The sequence below is a fragment of the Musca vetustissima genome, unplaced genomic scaffold, assembly GCF_032173495.1.
Source record: "Musca vetustissima isolate MV318-11 ecotype Yass unplaced genomic scaffold, APGP_CSIRO_Mvet_v1 utg4242, whole genome shotgun sequence".
Lineage (NCBI taxonomy): Eukaryota > Metazoa > Arthropoda > Insecta > Diptera > Muscidae > Musca > Musca vetustissima.
Window position 1 is genome coordinate 50,655 of NW_026878737.1, and position 19,791 is coordinate 70,445.

Consider the following 19,791-nt stretch of genomic DNA (forward strand, 5'->3'; position numbering starts at 1 on the left):
GATCTTTGTTTATCGTAAAATTATTACGGGACCTTATTGATTCCCCATTCCTATTGTTCAATGTTCCATCTCGTGTGACTCGTAATTATAACCCTATAAATTTACCAACTGTAAACACTAGAAGCCAAGTATTTAGCAATATTCCATACACCGACTCATTAAACGTAATTAAGAAATCTTTTATTAACATGTAGTCCAGTATTAGTTGCCAGATACGTATTTTGTTTCATAATTATGTATATGTTTATTTCGCCAGATTATTTGCATGCAGCTGGTGTTCCCACGGTTTACTAACCCGCCATGGATCGGTCTATGGTTTGAATCTGATACCTACGTAAGGGAGGTCGCCCTCTCGGGTGTGAGTAGCGTGGGATCGAACGAAAAAATATTCAAATATTCGGTATTAAGATTTTGCACACGATTTATAAACGAATTTGCTTTAATTTCATTTTCTGGTTTTCTAACTTTTAACTCTCATGTACATGCGTGCCCCAATTGATTATTATTTATTTATTTTTTTTTTTTTGCAAGTTTAAAAAGTGGAACTCTATGTTGCGGGTAAATACAAATTTCGGCCTGGCTATATTACTGGTTCCCCATACATTTTTATATATATATTACAAAAAATCCTGAAGAATTTTTTGTGGGGTCACATATTGTTCTCAGGAAAAGAAATAGATAAATAATAATCCTTTGCATGATTTCATTTCTAACTTCATTTGAGCCGTGTAGTGGTTTAAGTCCATTTCAGGTTACTATAAAAATCTTGGTTTTATAGAAAAGTTTACAAAGCATATTACGTTGTATATTCTATCGTGTTTAAGGGCACAAAACCGCAAACAACATTAATACCACTTAACAATATTTTTAAACAAATCAAACCCAAAATTATATATTGCAATGTAGGAAAGAAATGACCACTTTCAAAATAAAATTTGCTGTATTGACACACTCCTAGTTGGTGCGATGGCTAATTCCTAACTTCAATGTGCTAAATTGTTCGGAAGACTCTTTCTGACTTCTTTTGTATTACACTATATGTCATAGATGTCAGACAGTGAACAGTAGCGTGGCATAACCACTCTTATAGAACTCTTATAGAAGAAACTTGGTATCGATGGTTTATTCCATTTGACTTGGAAATATCATATTTGATAAGTAAGTTTAGTTTCATATTGGACCGATATTACTGCATGAAAAAGGTGCAATTATAACTTTTTTCTGCCTCAAAAATAAACTTATTGTAACCAATTATGGATGGGACCGGGTCGCAGTTCCTTCTTCGATGCAAGTATTGAAACTCCATATAAATGGTTTTTCGATATTTGTTTTGCCTTAGACCCCATATAAGGTTACCGACAAATTTTCTAAATGTCGTAGATCTTAGCCAATGTTTCCAACCGAATTCGAGAGGCTTATTGAACAAAAAAAAAAAATTGTACAAGAAATCTACCAAAGTTTTTAGAAGATTTGTTATATTTTGGAAGACCATAATGAAAATTTTGGAAAATTTTCTGAAAAAAATCCACATACGAAAAAAAATCCACAAACATAAAACAGTTTGTGATGCCCGTAATTAAAAGATCCATTTAAAAAAGTGGTGAACTGCAAAAATCAAAATTTCGATTTTAACCATAAATTCTCTGAGGACAAGATTTTTATATGTATAACTAGCATATAACCGCTACTTCCATAGCAGATGTGATAATTAATTAAAAATGTCTGGATATTTTATTTTGTTTTCACAGATTACTGCAGAGCTAATCAACATACAAACCAATATTGACCATAATTAAAATGTTAATACCATTTATTTTCTTTGTTGTCTTATAGTACGTATTTCCCAAACTACCTCCATATCTCAGCACTATACACCAATTCTTATCGCAACACAAATATAGTTCTCTACTAATGTTGGTAACATTTATTGTCTTTCGTATTCAAGTAGTAGTTATTTCCAAAACTAATTCATAATATCATGATTCGAGCTCCATTTAGAATACATTAATATAAATCCAATAAAATTTTATTTCCCAATTTCTGGATTCCAGCCAGATCGCTTCACCTAAATATAATTGTTCCAATTTAGTACCATTTAGAACGCCAAACAGTGATCCTAACTTCAAATATCAAGATTCCAGCTCTATCGGTTCGTCCAAATCCTCATTTGGTACCATTTAGTACACATTAGTACAAATTTACAAAACTTCCTATAAATCACTATCCTACACTCCAATTTCAGAACTGTAGCTCTATCGCTTCACCCAAAATTTAAATTGTACCAAATTTAGTACACAATTCGACACACAAACAGCGATTCTGACTTCAAATTTCAAGATTCCAGCCCTATCGGTTCACCCAAATCCACATTTGGTGTCATTTAGTACACATTAGTACAAAATTTCCAAAACTTCCAACATATTCCCATCCCATACTCCAAAAGTGATCATAACTCCTAATTTTTAGAATCCCAGCTCGCTGCAATCCGACGGCAATCTATCCGTTTCTCTAAAATCAAATTGCACCAAATTTAGTATAATTTAGGACTTTTCGTAGAAAGAGTACAGGCTTTCAAAATCACCTCCTTATATCGACCCCACTTCTAAACCTTAATTCGCATTCCAAATTTCAATTTTTTTGCTTTATCCATTTACATGCTACGAAATTGTAACAAATTTAGTAGTAGTTCGAATGTCCTCCATCTCCATCAATAACCCTCAATTCAAATTTCAGGGTTCTTGCTCCACCAGTTCGCCAATTACAATTGGTACCATATTTAGTATTACTTAGTATTTTCCTGACGTTCTAGTACCAATTTCCAAATATCCAGCCTAATCTGACACATTTGGACCAAGAGTGACCTTCAACTAAAATTTCAAAATTCTAGCTTCAGCTGTTTCGTCCTGTCAGTCAATCACTTAACTTTTTTATCTATATATATAAAAACGAATTGCTGTTCGTTAGTCTCGCTAAAACTCGAGAACGGCTGAACGGATTTTTCTTATCTTAGTCTTGAAATGTTCGTGGAGCCTCAGGGAAGGTTTAAAAGCTGAGAACAAATCGAAAATCGCGAAAAATTTGCAAAAAAATATTATGCAGCTTATTTGCATTTCCACGAACTTATTATCGAGGTAATTTGATAGTCGTAGTTGTTATTTTAAGACATTTTGAGCGAAAATAATAATAATAATAGGTTATATGCCTAATCGTTTTTTAATATCTTTGAACTTATAAACATAACACCTCGCATATATCCGATACCAATAATGTGTATCACAGAGAAAACTAATATACGAGATATTTTCTTTGCTAAAATGTATCATTAAGCTTAGCTGGTAAGAGAACAACCTTAAAAATACCAGCAATATTAAAAAAATAGCCAAGATATATCTAATTTGAAGGTTATACCAAAATGGGGCGAGATCTGTATGTATTGCTATATCAAAACTTTGACCTAAATAGGCCAATATCCCGGAATGACATATTTTAGCTATAGCAATGGAAATGGAGAAACCACCTGAGAAATTATAGGGGGTACCATTATATGAGTGCTACCCGGAAACTTGGACCAATATTGATAATTCTTTGTAAGGAGATTTTGTACTCACAGATCATATAAAATATAAAATTACAGCCAATTTGATTACAACACCTGACCAACCCCCCCAAAATACATATGAGTAGACAAATATTGACTATTTATAGTAGGATTCATTCTACCAAAATAAAACAACTAATTACAGCTGATTAGTTTGAAAAACATGCACAAATCCCTTAAGGATCTTATAATGTGGAGTGCATTATATGGAGGCTTTTGGGAACCTTGGGCAAATTTTGTTAGGAACATTTTCTACTCATGATCATTGAAATATAAAATTACAGCCAACTATCGAATATTAAGGCGTTCCCGGATACTTGGACCAGTAGTGATAATATTAAGAAGAGAGATTTTCTGCTCAATAAGTATACCCTACATTAAATGAAAAGCAATTCTGTTGAAATCTGTGACCAAGATCTTCAAAATACGAAATGTTTAGGGCAACCATTCTATGTACCCTGAAACATGCGCCAGTATTGATAATATTTGATACGGACACTTTTTGCTCAATTACAACCAAAAAATCGTCAAAATTTCTCATATTGCGAGATACCGTTAAAAGGGGGCTACCCTATATAGTGAACTAATATTTAACATTTTCAATACCAAATATCATAGGAGTAGTAGCAATGTATGTGCAAATTTCAGAGCACTACCCCAAATCGTGGAGGGTAGAAAAAGCTAACTTAATTTATGTGAATTATACATCAACAATATTGCTATGCAAAACAACGTTTGCCGGGTCCGCTAGTTAGTATTATTATATTATCCTAAAAATATTTAGGAAAAGAACTTTAAAATAAGGCAATGACAAATCTCGACTTTTTTACCAAGCCCGCATTAAGCCTACATTAAACAATTGTGTAATTCCGTAGACTTTCGCAAACCATAGGCTGAGGGTATATTTCTGTCGGTTACACCCACTGACACTTGTTAAATCTTATAACGATCGTTTAAATGCTAAAAGTTAGGATTTAAGCGATATTTTGATAGTGTGTATTGCATATGATAATTTCTGAATATGATTAAATTTTTAGTTTATTAACATATAGTTAATTAATATAATATAGATTATTTAACACCCTACAATTTAACGGTTTATTAGTTGTTCTTTGTTACAATAAAATATAATACATCGATAATTTGCTATTACTGTCGTTTACAATACGTAATTTACTCCAATAAGTCTATAGAATGTATACATCACCATTCACAATTTCAGATGCCTTACAAAAATTCTGCATTGATATGCCATTGCCTCGACTAAGTAATTCGTACAAAAGCCAGAAACAAAGCACAACATATGCTATTTATACATATATAACCGGGTTTGCCGGCATAACTTACAAATATCCTATATTTCTTCGATATGTTTCGCATTCTTTTTTGTTTAGTTTTTGCCATTTCAATCAAATGGAATTGTTGTGCTTTACAAGACTACCAATGCTGACTACTGAACGGAACGATTACTCGCATGTTCTTCTAAAGAAAGGTTGTTATCGGATTGTCGGCTCTGAATGTGTCTGTGTAAATGCGACTGTGTATGAGTGTTTTTATTCTTCTTACATCCTTTACAAAATAATTGAATTCAATGGACTTTGTAAGGACCATTTGTCATCCGTTGTATATTTGCAATTATTATGCTAGTAATAGAGGAAATGAAATAGGAATGGAATTGCAATGAAAGAAAATTAGAAAAGGCAGAGAATAGGATCACAAGCAACAAATTCATCATGACAGCTCAAAAACTCGATGAATTTATTCCCCTGAGCTCCTAAAATACACGTCTGAAAACCATGAGCTCCATTTTGTTGCTTAGCGTTATTTGTACGCTACACAACTATGTTTTGATAGTGTTAAAAATTTGTGTTGCCCAATAGTTTGTAAAGCCACGAAATTTTGGCCATAGACCCACATTTTAGTATGCCGATCGTCATATTTCAACTAGCTGAATCGATCTATTCACGTGTCACAGTTCGTCTCGAAATTTTGCATAAAAAGTTCCGGTTATGTTCAAAGACGACACATATGGTTTTTCTGCAGGGGAACATAATTAATTATAATTAAAAATTCGTCCAGAACCTGCAATATTTCTAATTTTGAGTCATTAGTTTGCATAAATATCAAAGTGCGCAAACCAAATGATTTTTTCCATTAGCATGTTTTAATAGAAACTTTAGTTCCGAAAATTATGCCAACAAATTTATTGAAGTATTAAAAGAAAATTGAAATATTAAAAACTATATTAGGTTGGGGAAAAAATACATTATTTTCAGCGGATGACTGTACTGATAGATTTCTCGTAAAATATCGATTAAACAATTTGAGATTTATGCTCGTTGGAAGGGTGACATTTCGCAGCAAAAAAAATAGTTTGCCGTTTTTTGTTTGGTGCATTCGGTTGTGTGTTACTGGATGTTCAAAATGGAAGTGAACAAAGAGAAAATTCGGTACATTTTACAGTTTTTCTTTGACAACGGCGAAAATTCAAGCCAAGCGGCTAAAATTGTGAATGGTGTTTATGGTTCCGATACTGTAACAGTCAATTATGTGCAATTTTGGTTTCGTGGGTTCAGGAATTTTTGATCTTACGGATGCACCTTGCACAGGTAGGCCGTTCGTCGAAAATGTCGATAAAATCGGAGAAAATTATGTTAGCCCAGGAGCTAAAAATCGACCATAAAACTGTTTAAACCATTTGCAATTGATCATATTGAATTGGCCAACAGGAGAGGTGTGGTGTTCTACCAGGACAACGCTAGGCCACACACTTCTACAGTGACTCGCCATACAATCCGGACTTGGCACCAAATGATTGTCATCTTTTTCTTGCGTTGCAAAATTTCTTTAATGCTAAAAAATTGGTATCTAGGGAGGATTTGTGAAAATCGACTACTAGAGTTTTTTGCAAAGAGAGAGCAGGACTTCTATGAGAGAGACATTAAGAAGTTACCTTTAAAATGGCAACAAAACGGTGCATATTTGGCCCAAATCGAACATTCCGAAGCATTTTAAATAATGTCCCATAGGTCTTATAAAAATAATGGATATATTTGTCCCCAAACTAATATAAAGCATGAAGTTGGGACAATAATGGTACATAATGACCTGACAATAACCTCAAACATAAACCGAAACATGTCAAAGATTAATTGCGGGAGTCAAAAATCATGGTTTTATAATGGCCAACACAATCATCAGATCTTTACCATATCTTTGGAGTGTCATGGATAGCAAAATCAAAAGAGATTCACAAACGAACATAACCTCTTCGCAATGGTTCAGGATGCGGGGAATAGTATATCCGAGGATCAAATTGAGCGTCACACAGATTCAATGACTGGTAGGTGTGCTGCCGTAATAAAAAATAATGAATACGCCGTCTTTTTTTTTTTGTAGTTTACAAAATACCTGTTTATTTCAAAACAACATTACATATCTGTATACTGGCTTTTTGGGTAACTATCCGGAACAGTTCTTTAGAGTAGGTGAATGTATTGAATTCCATTTAACAAACCCTTCATTTTATTTAATTTGACCCTTGTAACAAAGTAAATAATTGGGCATATAAATTGTTATGGACGGCAGAGAAGCCTAATATCGTTTTTTTCCAGAATCAGTTCAGAGTTTTGTTTTTCTAATAACCAACTTTATATTTGTCAGCATCTCCTAATAAGTGCTGTTACATTTGAGTTTTCTAACAATTTTTTTCCTTTTTTTAATATTTTTTGTTCAAACACATGTCTCGGCCTGATGAAATTGTTTCATGTTTGTGTATATGTCGTCTGAACCTACCCGCTTGTTCGGGTAAGCACTACATAAGTACTTATACCATTGTTCCAAAAGAAAGTACCAGTACCTACTCGCCAATACACTAGCCACGCGTTTGAGTGACGAATTTAACATGGGGATGTCATTGGAGGTATGTAATCGTCACCCTCTCGTTTACCTTCCATTAACGAAAACAGTAATGACAAGTTCAGTGACTATTCGTTTATCATCAATAATGAACTACTTCGTTAACAATGAATAATAAATTACTTCGTTAACGATGAATAATGATCTACTTCGTTAATGATTAATAATAAACGAATTCTGCATACACAGTACTATGCAGAAGGTCCCTATGAAATCAAAATCCACATATTTAATTCAAAAAATACAAAATTATTTATTTAAAACAAAACCAAAAATACTTCAAATAATGAAAATAAACGTCTGAAATTTATTTGTCTGGCTTATTTTTGATCAGCATGTCTTTGCACCGACATATTTTTAAAAATTCTCCTTTTCTGCAATTGAATTGCCTTCCGAATTTGGTCATCCGCTGGACCAATATTATTTGTTTTGGCCATTGAGACCGCTTCTGAAAATGAAAAAAATATAAATGTATTATTTATATCGGGTTTTAAGACTATAATTATGCTTACCTAACAGAACACCATAAAAGTTGTTAAGTTGTTTAAAACTTTTCTTCCCTTGAACACCGTCGACATTGTAGGCCATGGTAACATTGTCGTTTAGGATGCATTTTAAGTTTTTGTGAACACCGGCTGGTTCTAGCATTGATCTCAGTGCTTTTATCTAAAGATAAACTTGTTATATAGCTATTCATATTTATAATAAAAATGATGAAATATCTTACATATTGATTTCTATTTTCAGCATTTATTTCCTTGTCAATTTCAATTAATTGTTCTTCAGATTTTATTGGAAACTTCTGTATTACCGGAATTTCTTCGTATGTTTGCTTTAAAATTTTGGTCAATAATACTTTATTTTCAGCCAGTGCTTCTGCAACAAACTTGATCTGTCCTAAGATTGTATGTTTATATATATATATAAATAATTTATTGAAAATATTCTTATTAAAAAATTACCTTGAAGGACGTTAAATTGGTTTTGTAAGGATTCTGTATCCTTTTTGACACCCTCAATTGTCTTTAAAACATCATTGAGGTTAGTATTTGATGTAGGTATGTCTGAAATTAGAATAAAGTTAGAATATTTAGAAAAAATCCCATTAAATATAAAATAAACAAATACTTACTTTCAGAATAGGGTGTTAATGTTACGCGTTTTATTTTTTTTGGTGGGCTCGGTGAAGAAGACATGCTATATAGTTTTCTTAATGTGTAAATAAAAAAAAGGTATTAAAAACAGGCGTGTAGAATAGGAATCAATACAGATTGAGAATTATAAGGAAATCGAATTGCTTTACATTCTACTTCACTTAATGGAAAGTTATGAAGTTCGTCAGAAAGTTTGGAGTCAACTAAACAAATTCCTAATGAAATAGAATCACACGGTTCTTTATAAAAACTACGAATATTTAAAAATTTGTGTCCAATGAGGGTTCCTCCATTTTCTTGCGAAAATTCATGAATATGAACAGGAATTCCGTTTTTAATATAACAGATGTTATCCGGTGCCTTCGAAGTCAAAGTACAACTTTTAAAATGAAATTTGGTTTCGTGTGCATTAAGACCTTTGTATTGTGTTTTGGTGCAAAACTTTTCTTCACAAACCTTCCTATAAATTTGTTCTAAAATCTTTGATGGCCTTTTTACGCATTTTTTTAAACTTTGTAAATAATTTTCAAACGAATAGCACGAATTTTCAGTTGGATTACCAATGAGGTCAATACTTTCTTTTAAATGAAGTAGATTATGTACATTGTACGAAACACTATTTCCACCAAATATTAGCGGGAAATTTTGTACAAATAAATTGAGGAGAATTTCAATTGTATCCAAATTTTTCCTGCAGTGTTTGGGACAGCACATCATTCTGTAAGAACAATGTAACAATAAAAATTCATAGTACACATCATCGTGTATTTCGTCTTTTAAAACTACAACACCTGTGTACAACAAAAACTGTCTGAACTCAGTGGCTTTCCAATATGAAATATCATCCAATGATCGTGGCTTTCGTGCAAATTCGGATGAAATATGACCACACAGAGATAAAAGTTTTTTAGAAATGTTTTGCAAATTTTCCCTTGGCGCTGGAAAACAAATTTTCTTATTAATAAGCCTTAACAAAATTTTTCGCATTACGCCTAAATCCACTAAATGCATGCAATCTAATGGTATTTGGGTAATCATTCGCACATTAAGGAATTCTAATGGCGTTTTTTGGGTTAAGTACTTCTTCGTGTGATGATGAGGATATTTTCGCACACGAAAATCTTCATCTGAAATAAGTATTTCCGATGTTGTGCTATATGTTAATGTTCCCTCACATTTCTTTCCTCGTTGCGTACATTTTGAGCATCCATATCGTGATGCATGAGAAGGAGTGCCTGTAATGAATGCACGGGCAGGTGCGTCACAAAGAACTGCTCTAATGCTAATTTTACGGCCATTTAATTCTATGCCAGTTTCCAAGTATGGTGATGCTTCATCAATAAAACGAGAAAGAAATTCCTCACATGTCGCTGGCTTACTTTTTCCAACGAAAACGCCAATTGGAAATACTGGTTGACTCTCTACATTTGTAATTCTTATTAATATTGGCCACAACTGTGTCTTGGAACTTCTGAAAAGTGGCAAACCATCTACGTTTATATCAATGATAATATTTGTGGGTAGATTTAATACTTCGGCTATCCTCTTTAAATGGAACGACAAACCAATGTGCATGTATGCACCACCAGCAATGTTTTCCACTATCGGTCTATTCGGGCAATGGAACTTATAAAATGGAGTAACAGCTATATTTTCCTCTCTTAATATTTCAATAAGGTCCTTTACACAACTTCGTGATGGTCTGTGTTTTACATTCCATTCCTTCAATTTTTGGCTAATGCTTAAATTTTGACTTTCTTGTGCATTACTATTACATTCCAATTCTTCCACTTGTTCTGTTTCAGTTTCCACTAAGTCAGCATCTTCAATTTCATAACAAGCATTTTCATTATTGGAGGTGTTGTCCATATTTCCTATCTCAACATTCATAAATCTGTCCACATATTTTTCCTTTTCATTCTTTATTAATCTTTTTAAATGCCGTTTGCTAATCATTTTACTTACCTTTAAACAAAAACACAAAACTGTCAAATTTTACAAACCAATTTATATTTTATTACTTCACTGGTGGGAGCACACACAATTTATGACTAAACACTTGGATTGTTGATCAAAGAGTAAATGAAATTTGTCAACCACCAAGCTTTTTTTTGCATCACACACATTCCAGAAAATAACGGAATCGAACAAAGAGAAAAAAAGAATATGTGTACTTACTTAAGTATCCCATGGTAAGGCGCAGTTGATACAATCGACGAACCGTTCATTTACTTTGGGATACTGAAATAAGTACATACCCTTAAATCAAAATCATTAATGGTGTATGCTATGAATAGTATCAATAGTATCATTCGTATTATACTAGTGGATACATAAGTAAGTACTGTAGGAAGTAATCGACGAAATTACTATAGAAAACCCGTCAATTGATGTTTTGTCGAACTAGCGGGTATTGATTTCTTGTATTTCTTCAATAACAGATCAAATTTTTCGATTTGTGAAAAAAAGTTTTCTTTTCGCCATCAATTTTGTCCATTACGTTTTGTTGCTACTTCGTTACAACTGAATGAATGTCTATATGTATCTGTAAATGTAATACCTGATTGTAACTGTTGTCTATATGTTTGTTCACATGATTGTGTTTACTTCTGATAGATATCTTTAAAATGTGAACATTAGATGTGTGTTCCATGATTCTATCATGAAAATCATTTGAGGAAATGTATACTTTTTGTTTGGAAACTACTATTTTCACACACACACACACACTAACTCTTACACAATGAATCCATACCATGAATAAAAGTTATTCCGGCGCACATGTTTTTCTAGCTGATTTCGTTTTTCTATCATATTTAACATTTGTTTTTTTCCTATTTTTTTTTTTCCAGAATTCATGGAACTTTAGAGGACGACAAAGTTATTGCACAAACACCAGTGAAGACTCAAACTCAGGTAAGTTTAACGGGAAGACTGCTCTGGAACAAATATAACCGAACATGCTGACAGCTGTAATGGAGTCGTGGCAAATGTTTTTAAGGACTTATGACTGTTGTTTTCAACTTTTATTTTTTTTACATTTTGTTTTGAATATAAATGCAGCAATTTAGTTTGAAGTGAAATTGGAACATTGGACAAAATATGAAAGCCAATGCTTTTTATTTTCTAGTATTATATAAATTTGCATATTGCAGTTGTACAAAACTTAATCTTAAATATTGCGAACTCTATCGTGATTTCAACAGACAGACGGAAAGGAATCAACATAGACTTTTAGTCTATATAAGAGGTATGGTTATATGGAAACACATCATATAACACTAGATTTACGGATGTTGAGTATAGGGGCATTTCCGCGGTCACTTACACGACTTTCGGAGGCAAAATAACAAATTAAATGTTAAATTTATTTTTATTTTAAATTTAAATTTTTATTTTAAATTTAAAATAAAAATAAAATAAAAAAAAAATAAAAATAAAAAATAAAAATAAAAAATAAATTTATTTTTATTTATTATTTATATTTTTTACAATACATAACTTTAGATATCATTGCTAATAATGGGAAAACTCTCCGAATTGTGTGGGCATTTTTAACTTTAAACTATCACTACATAAATAAAAAATATCGAGCATTATTATTGCACTTTCAAAATTTGGACTGTCCGTTTTTTTGGGAACAATTTTCTGGGTCATGCTAAGACCAAGAAGAACTAAATTGCTAAATATGTTTTTTTTTTTGTAATTTTTGCCGTTACGTTCAGTTAAAGAAAAAAATCTTCGAATTTTGGTTTACCTTTTAGCTCATATGAGAAACTTTAAATTTTTTTGAAGAACAATTTTAAATTCAATTTTAGTAAAAATAATCATTATCTGAAAACTCATAGAAAACAATTAGAACTTTAAAAATAGTAAATCTAGATTGTTCCGAAAATTTGTCATATTGGTCCACTCCCTTAATGCCATGAATCCACTTACTATCGTATGTTTCTCAATTTTTTCCTTTATACTTTCATAGCCCATGCACTACTGACCTGACCTGACCCGAAGTCCTGATAGGACCAATAAATTTACAAAAATACCTCAAAATTCGACCACATAACTTTATACCACTTTTTGAGTCAAATTAAGTCACAATCGTAAAATGAGGAGTGGAAGGTACATTCACATACATATCAGTAGGGGAGAGGGGGGCACCTTGGAACGTGGGGCACCTTTGAACAGCGCTCATAAAATCTTGGTTTAAAAATTTTCCGACCCGCAACCACATTTTTGTATATGGCAATCTTGTTCTCTATCTGCGTAAACCACTTTGCCTTGCTTTTTCAGTTGTCGACAAATTGTGCATGGGTGACCATGTTTTCGCAGTGTCATTGTAAACTTTTATTCATTTGGTTGTAAGGGGGCAGGAAGAATTCTGTGATAGTTTTCTTTCGTCAAACAAATTTTTTGCATTCCAACAATCATTTCAAACATAACTAATGTAATTTCTTTTACATATATTTATTACAAAAAAAGTTATTATAAATTTCCATATAAATTTACATATAAATGCTATGGGTGGGGCACCTTTGAACATACCCAGTATACTCCAGTAAAAAACGGAGTTTTTTACTTTTGGCTTCGATTTCTCAAAAATTTCAAATGGGCTAATAAGATTGCGAAATTAGCTGTATTTTTCACCATATAAATTTTTGTTTTTATGTCATTTTATATTTTAATAAATTTTGATCAGCATTTTTTAATTTTCGAATATTTTTGTATATATTTTTTTTAATAAATAAAATAAATAAACACTTTAAAAAAACATGCCATTCAAAAATTCCAAACTTTGTTCAAAGGTGCCCCCCTGGGGGGGCAGCTTTAAACACTTTGACTTCGTCCATTAAAACAGTAATAAAATATATTTATCAAGCTTAAAGTATGTCATATGTATATTCATTTCAAAGGTAACGTATGTACCTATTAGTTAAAACTTATAAGAAACCAAAAATTATAACATAAACAATTTTATGAGGCTTGAAAGAAAAAAGTGTTCAAAGGTGCCCCCCTCTCCCCTACATAAATAAAAGACAACCGTTCCAAACTATGCATGTGTCTGCACCAATTTCAAAAAAAAAACACAATAACGTCGTTGTAGTCTCAACTTGATACGTTGTGCAAAATTTCGTATTAATCGGACAGGAGTTTGGTGCACCAACGAAACCTGCCAGAGATTAATTTATATTGACTTCAGTACTTGTACAAAATTGTGTGCCAATTGGACAAACTTTGGGTCGGAAGAAAATATATATGGGAGCTATATTTAAATCTGAACTGATTTTCACGAAGCTTACCACACATCATTCTAGACTTATTTAAGTAAGCTCTGTCAAACTTCGTGCAAATCGAAAGAACTTTGGTGCACCATTCACATAAAATCGGACGAAGTTATATATGGGAGCTATATCTAAATCTGAACCGATTTTCACGAAACTTAGCACACACCACTCTAGACTCAAATCAGTACGCTATACCAATGGACGGACAGATGGACGGGCGGACATTCATAAATCGACTTAGAAAGTGATTCTCTGCATATTCTCAAAAGGAACCATGTGTCTATCTCGTTTTCTTTTGCCTGTGACAAACATAGCATGAAGACATAATACCCTGTACCACAGTGTGGTGGAGGGTATAGGAAACAAAATTACGGGTTGCCGTTTTATGGGGTATATCCCAAATAGTGGAGCAAAATGGATATTTGTTGTAGGAATGTGTACTACACAATAAGAACTTAAATTTAGTAAAAGTCAATTTTAATTTTTTATTACATTTTTAAAGGCAATTTTTAGCGACTCTTTTCATATTATCAACAATAACACTTATGTTTATGAACGGTCGCAAAATTCTGAACATATCAAGGCGTCGATTGGTGATATAAGCTTTAAACTATCCTTTTGCACAAGTATCTGAAATTCAATTTTTTTATAAGTTTTATCATAAAATCATATTTATGAGTTTTAAATGCCAAATATTTGATGATAATCGTAAAATTTCTAATAATTTTCACCTTCATCTGTTTAATTGACCGTCATTTCATGTTTATATTTTGACGCATATTAATAATCAGAACTCTTTGCGTTTATGACATATCTGTCAGCAACACCGATTTATACATTCTAAATAGTTTACAATATCATATACCTAATTATTCTTTAATCGGGTAGACATTCTTGCTTTCCATCATCGTACTGTTTAAACAAAAGTTTCGGCTTAGGTTAATTTGCGTTTCGATAAAATTGTAATACAATAAGCAGTTTGAAGTTTTCTTATTTCTCATAATTGACGAAATCCTTGAGCAGATTAATTTCACTTTAAGTCAATGACATCTCTTAAATTCAGACAAACGAATGATAAATGTACTAAATAAAATAAAACAAACTGTAATTAAGAAAAAACAACAGCTGCAAAAATTAAATAAATTTCCCACAATACATACCACATTGATCAGATGCCATTGAATGAAGGACAGGACATTTTTTATACGGGTAATTAATATTAAAAGAATATGAATTTATTGATTATCAACCAAAAAGGAAAATACAACAACATTATCAGCATTAAATGAAAAGAGAGAGAAAGAGAAATTGTATAATAAAGTAAATATCGATGACAATTACAATTACAATATAATATAGTACAAGGGACATACATACATACTTTCGTACATGCCGGCAGCACACATACATACACGCATAAATAATGTCTGTAGTTGTTTTCGTATATATATATATTAAACTATACTGGAACTTTGGTATGTGTGCAATTTTTCATTTAATTGGAAATTGAGCAAACTTTGTTCGCTGTCTTAAGTAAATTAGAACTAAAATTTGTTGTCTATGAAAATAAGTGGTTCATATTTATCAGACCCTACACCCATATCGTTGCACCATAATTGAGAATTTATAATTTTGTTGCGTTTTTGCGTATCTTAAAAATGTTCTTTATAGGTTATTTGTATTTTTTTGGTATATAAAAATGTTTTAAATTGTTTTACTTAATGTTATCGACAATTTGACGTTTACAACTTGTCGTCTAGGCTATCGTAGCAATCGGTTTCCGTTTCCGTTGAACCATTTACTGTTGTCTGTTGACTTTTTGCCGTTCGCATTGATGAGGTGTTGGATGATTGTTGACTTTCCACGTTGCCAGCGGTGCTGCTGTTGTTTTCACACTGGCGTTTGGCCTCCTCCTCTTGAATGAGCTTTTCAAAATCTTTGGTTGGATCATAAACTTCGAACTCTTCAAATTCGATGTCATCATATTTCCGCTTCTCATAGATACTACGGTCATTGGCCACATAATGTTTAACTACGGATTTGTCAATAACGGATGTGACACTTGAAGTGGTACTCAGCGGCAGGAAAGAGCGTTCAGTGTCGGCAGTTTTGTGCGAGTGTGGGGAGTTTTTCGTTAGGGGAAAATGTTCATTTGATTCTCGATGAATTTCCACGGGTACAATAATTTGTTCGGGAGGAGCATATGTGGTGTTGCTGTTGTTGTCTACATCACTTCTAAAATTCCCTGTGGGCCATTTACACGAATCCTTAGCTTTCGACATGACTGGGCCAGCTTCTTTGCCCTTTGCCGATTCAAGGGAAATTGCCAAATTTTGTGAAATATTTGTTGAAGTGTGTGTTTTATCGCCATTTGTTTGTTTGTGATTTTTCTTGCCATTTTCATTTTCTTTAATCCCCATAGATTTTGCCGATTGCTGGTTCGGCTGCTGCTGTTGTTGTTTGACAAATGTAAAGGCTAAATCCACATTTCTATTGCGGCACACTTTGCCATTCAATGTTCCACCCATTTCATTGGTGGCAGCATTTCCAGCGACAGCCGTGTGCGCACTTTTGTCCAAATGAATATCCTTGGCCTCACTTTGATAGGTTTTCGGTTCGTCTTCTTTGCTTCCGTTTTCTTGGCCGCATGACGCCTCATCATTTGTCGAAGGCGATAAAATACCAACGCCAATACTGATGTGATTATTCACAGTAACTGGCTTAGATTCCGTCCCTAGCTTTGGACCATCTAGGCAGAGGGGTGCCTGATTGTTTATCGTCACTGGAACATCTGTTGCGGCAGTAGTGGGCTTACTCTTTGTGCTGGCTTCAAAATGATGAACCATCTTCCGCACAACTTCCGTCTCTTCGCCCTGCTCAATGATATCGACATCCGTGCCGGCTAATTCCAAGCGACTGCTACAGCTATTCGATTTGACAAGTTTGAAAGTTACACCACCACCACTGATGCCACTGCCTATCTCCATACCAATCAGATCGATAGGCAAATTAATAAAAATAAAAAAGAGAAGTGAAAATGAACCGAAATGGAAGGATAAAGTAAATGCAGGGTATTATTAAACTGAGAATAATTGCCTCTGATGTCACTCAGATTACTACTTTACTTACCCTCAACATAAGAGTTATTGCGGTTGGCATTGTCACTACTGTCACTGGCCATTGTGTCGTTCGCTTGTCCTTGGCGGTGGCTTGATGGTGGCGACTGGAGCTGAGAGGATTTCGAGTCTTTGTTTTGTGGGTTATCGTCCCTTGTTAAGTGGATTTTGGTTTGTTGTGGCAAACTGTTGTTGTTGTTATTGTTGCTGTTGCCATTGTTCCCATTACTGCAGCCATTATTAGTATTCTTGCCATTGTTGTTGTTGTTGTTTGTGCTCCTATTGTTGCTTAAGCATTCATTAGACGCTTGACAAACTGCATTGGAACAGGTCTCAATTTCACGAACTCTGGCCCTAGTTTGTGTCTGTGCTAACATTGTTGTTTGATTGTGTTTCGGCTTTGTTGTGGGAACAATTGGATTAGTCGATGTTGGTTTGCCACAATCGGCTAAAGTTTTTCCAACATTTGGTGGAGCAGAATATGAATTGGTCTGTACCACCCGTCCGCCATAATAAGTAACCGAGGAGCCACATTCACGAATTTTGCGCAAAACATCCTGCAAATGAATTAACAAAATGGACATGGTTGTAGAACAATTCAATTACATTTTGTTTAGTTTTTCGAAAAAAAGAAGTTTAGGAATGCGCGGAAAGTTGAACCCTCTAACTTTTTCAAAAATAATAATCCTCTTTCACAAAACAATGTTCTAAAATTTTAAAATACACAAATCTAAAAATTAAGAAAAAAATAATTTTAATGATCACAATGAATCCAAAAAATGTCAATATTTTAGCATACTTTTAGGCTGTCTATAAATATTAAAGTTTAGTAATGCAATATTAATTTAAATATTATATTTCATATGAAAATGCCAATTCAGCTAACTTCTTCTAAAGAAAAATGCATTTTGGATAACATTTTTCGTTATAAAACCTTAAATCAGCAACGTTTTTCATTTCACGAAAACACAATTTCATGATGTTATTTGTTATTAAAACTCAATTCAGCATGGTTTTTTGTTGCAAAAACCAATTCAGCATGGCTTATTTATTTGCTAATACTCAACTAAGTAAGGCATTTATTTTTGTTAAGAAAAAACATCAATTCAGCAAACTTCTAGAGAAAAACTGAAGTCACCTAATTTTTTTATTGAAAATCCCAATTCCGCAAAGTTTTTCTGTTTAAAAATTCTATTTTAATTATGAGTGGTGATTTATTCTGTAGAATTTATGTTTTCTCTTCGGTAACGTTTTTCATTATAAAAAGTCAATTCAGCAAGGTTTTTTATTACAAGAATCAATTCAGCATGGCTTATTTATTACTCATTTATGTAGGAACACTTGATTCAGCTATCTTTTTCTACAGTTGATATCAATTCAGCTGCCATATTCTAAGATAAATGACAATTATTAATTAGAGAATTGTTTGTAGGAAAAAAATCAACTCAGCTAGCTTCTTCTCGTAAAAAACTGAAGTTTTTCTGTTTACAAATTCTATTTTGATTATGAGTGGTGATTTATTCATTACTTAAGCTCAATTAAGTAATGTTTTTGTTATTAAAACTCAATTTATTTCTACATTTTTTGTTAAGAAAAAAATCAATGTACTGTGTCCATTGAAAATCCTGATTCCGCAAAGTTTCTCGGTTTCCAAATTTTAATTATAAAATTGTTATTTATTCTGTGGAATTTACTTTTTTCAATTCAGCAAAGTTTTTCAGTGATGTCCTTTTTTTGTTAAAGCTCAATACAGCAAGATATTTTTTTACAAAAATTTAGCATGGCTTATTTTTACTAATACTCAATTTATTAAGGGGCTTATTTAGAATAACCTAATTCAGCTACCTATTAATATAGTTGATATCAATTCAGCTATCATATTCTAAAGTAAATGGCGATTCCGCAGTGTTTTTCTTTAAAATACCCCAATTTATATACATTTTTGTTATGAACGGAATCAATTCAGCTAACCTCTTCTAGAGAAAAATTTATATCACCTAATTATTTCCATTAAAAACGCCAATTCCTCGAATTTTCTCTCCTTACAAATTGTATTCAGCAAAAGAAAAAAAAAACTATTTTATTTATGAGTGGTGATTTTGTGATTTTTTTTTTTTTTTTTTTTTTTTTTTTTTTTTGTAGAATTTCCTTTTTTCCGCCACACTTGGTTAATAACATTATTCGCTGCCAGTCATGTGTTGACGGATGTTTTGATGTATCCTGTTTTCATTTGTTACGTTTTTGTCATAGTTTGTTAGGATAACAAGTGATGTACGATGTCCTTCAGTTCGTTGTTTTTTTTTCATATGACGTTTTCTATAGCTATAGCTTTTGCAATCATTCTACAAACGAGATGACAAATGACCACAACGTTGTTAGTAGTGGATGTTAATCAAAGTTTGGCTTTATCGCCATTCTTAATGGCATGGACGACACATTGGGAGAATTTACATAAAATGTTGGTATTGAAATCTGGCAATGTCGTTATACCCTATATTGCCTTACATGTTACGTTCTAATTCGATTCAGTTGTCCAGCATAAGGGACACATCGATTTTGCGGAGTTAATACAGCACGTCGTTAATCATACGCAACCTGTACTTGTGCTGAGCGAGTTGCACTTCTATGTGGTGAGCTAGAAATATTGACCTCTAAAATAAAATTGTCTACAAATTCCACTTGTTTGTACCTAATAATATATCTGAGGCAAGATGTTCTTACTT

The 19,791-nt window shown here is 32.7% G+C and overlaps 3 protein-coding genes across 9 annotated transcripts in view; 1 reads left to right on the forward strand and 2 right to left on the reverse strand.

Moving 5' to 3' along the window:
• Window positions 1-7,744: 7,744 nt before the first annotated feature.
• LOC133323506 (uncharacterized) lies at window positions 7,745-11,083 on the reverse strand. 7 transcript variants are annotated; one of them, XM_061532427.1, is made up of 7 exons: window positions 10,929-11,083; window positions 10,636-10,774; window positions 8,649-8,725; window positions 8,479-8,580; window positions 8,244-8,413; window positions 8,029-8,182; window positions 7,745-7,964 (listed from the first exon to the last, which is right to left on the reverse strand). In XM_061532427.1, exons 3-7 carry the CDS (start codon window positions 8,710-8,712, stop codon window positions 7,837-7,839), a joined length of 618 nt encoding a protein of 205 aa, XP_061388411.1. In that variant the 5' UTR covers window positions 8,713-8,725; window positions 10,636-10,774; window positions 10,929-11,083; the 3' UTR covers window positions 7,745-7,836. The 7 variants fall into 7 exon arrangements, 4 of the variants coding, with proteins under 4 accessions (XP_061388411.1, XP_061388412.1, XP_061388413.1 ...); XM_061532428.1 differs by adding an exon at window positions 10,425-10,493 and having other exon boundaries at window positions 8,649-8,722; window positions 10,636-11,083; XR_009754087.1 differs by having other exon boundaries at window positions 8,244-8,408; window positions 10,636-11,083.
• Window positions 11,084-11,426: 343 nt separating this feature from the next.
• The window catches only part of LOC133323500 (calcium uniporter protein, mitochondrial), a 128,942-nt gene continuing 120,577 nt past the window's right edge, over window positions 11,427-19,791 (forward strand). The window contains exon 1 of the mRNA XM_061532419.1: window positions 11,427-11,586. Coding sequence (XP_061388403.1) covers window positions 11,427-11,586 — 160 coding nt within the window. The remainder of the gene's footprint in view (window positions 11,587-19,791) is intronic.
• Window positions 15,692-19,791, reverse strand: part of LOC133323508 (protein javelin) — a 44,671-nt gene continuing 40,571 nt past the window's right edge. Inside the window, exons 6-7 of the mRNA XM_061532430.1 lie at window positions 17,082-17,625; window positions 15,692-16,929 (exon numbers count right to left, since the gene is read on the reverse strand). Coding sequence (XP_061388414.1) covers window positions 15,695-16,929; window positions 17,082-17,625 — 1,779 coding nt within the window. The 3' untranslated portion in view covers window positions 15,692-15,694. The remainder of the gene's footprint in view (window positions 16,930-17,081; window positions 17,626-19,791) is intronic.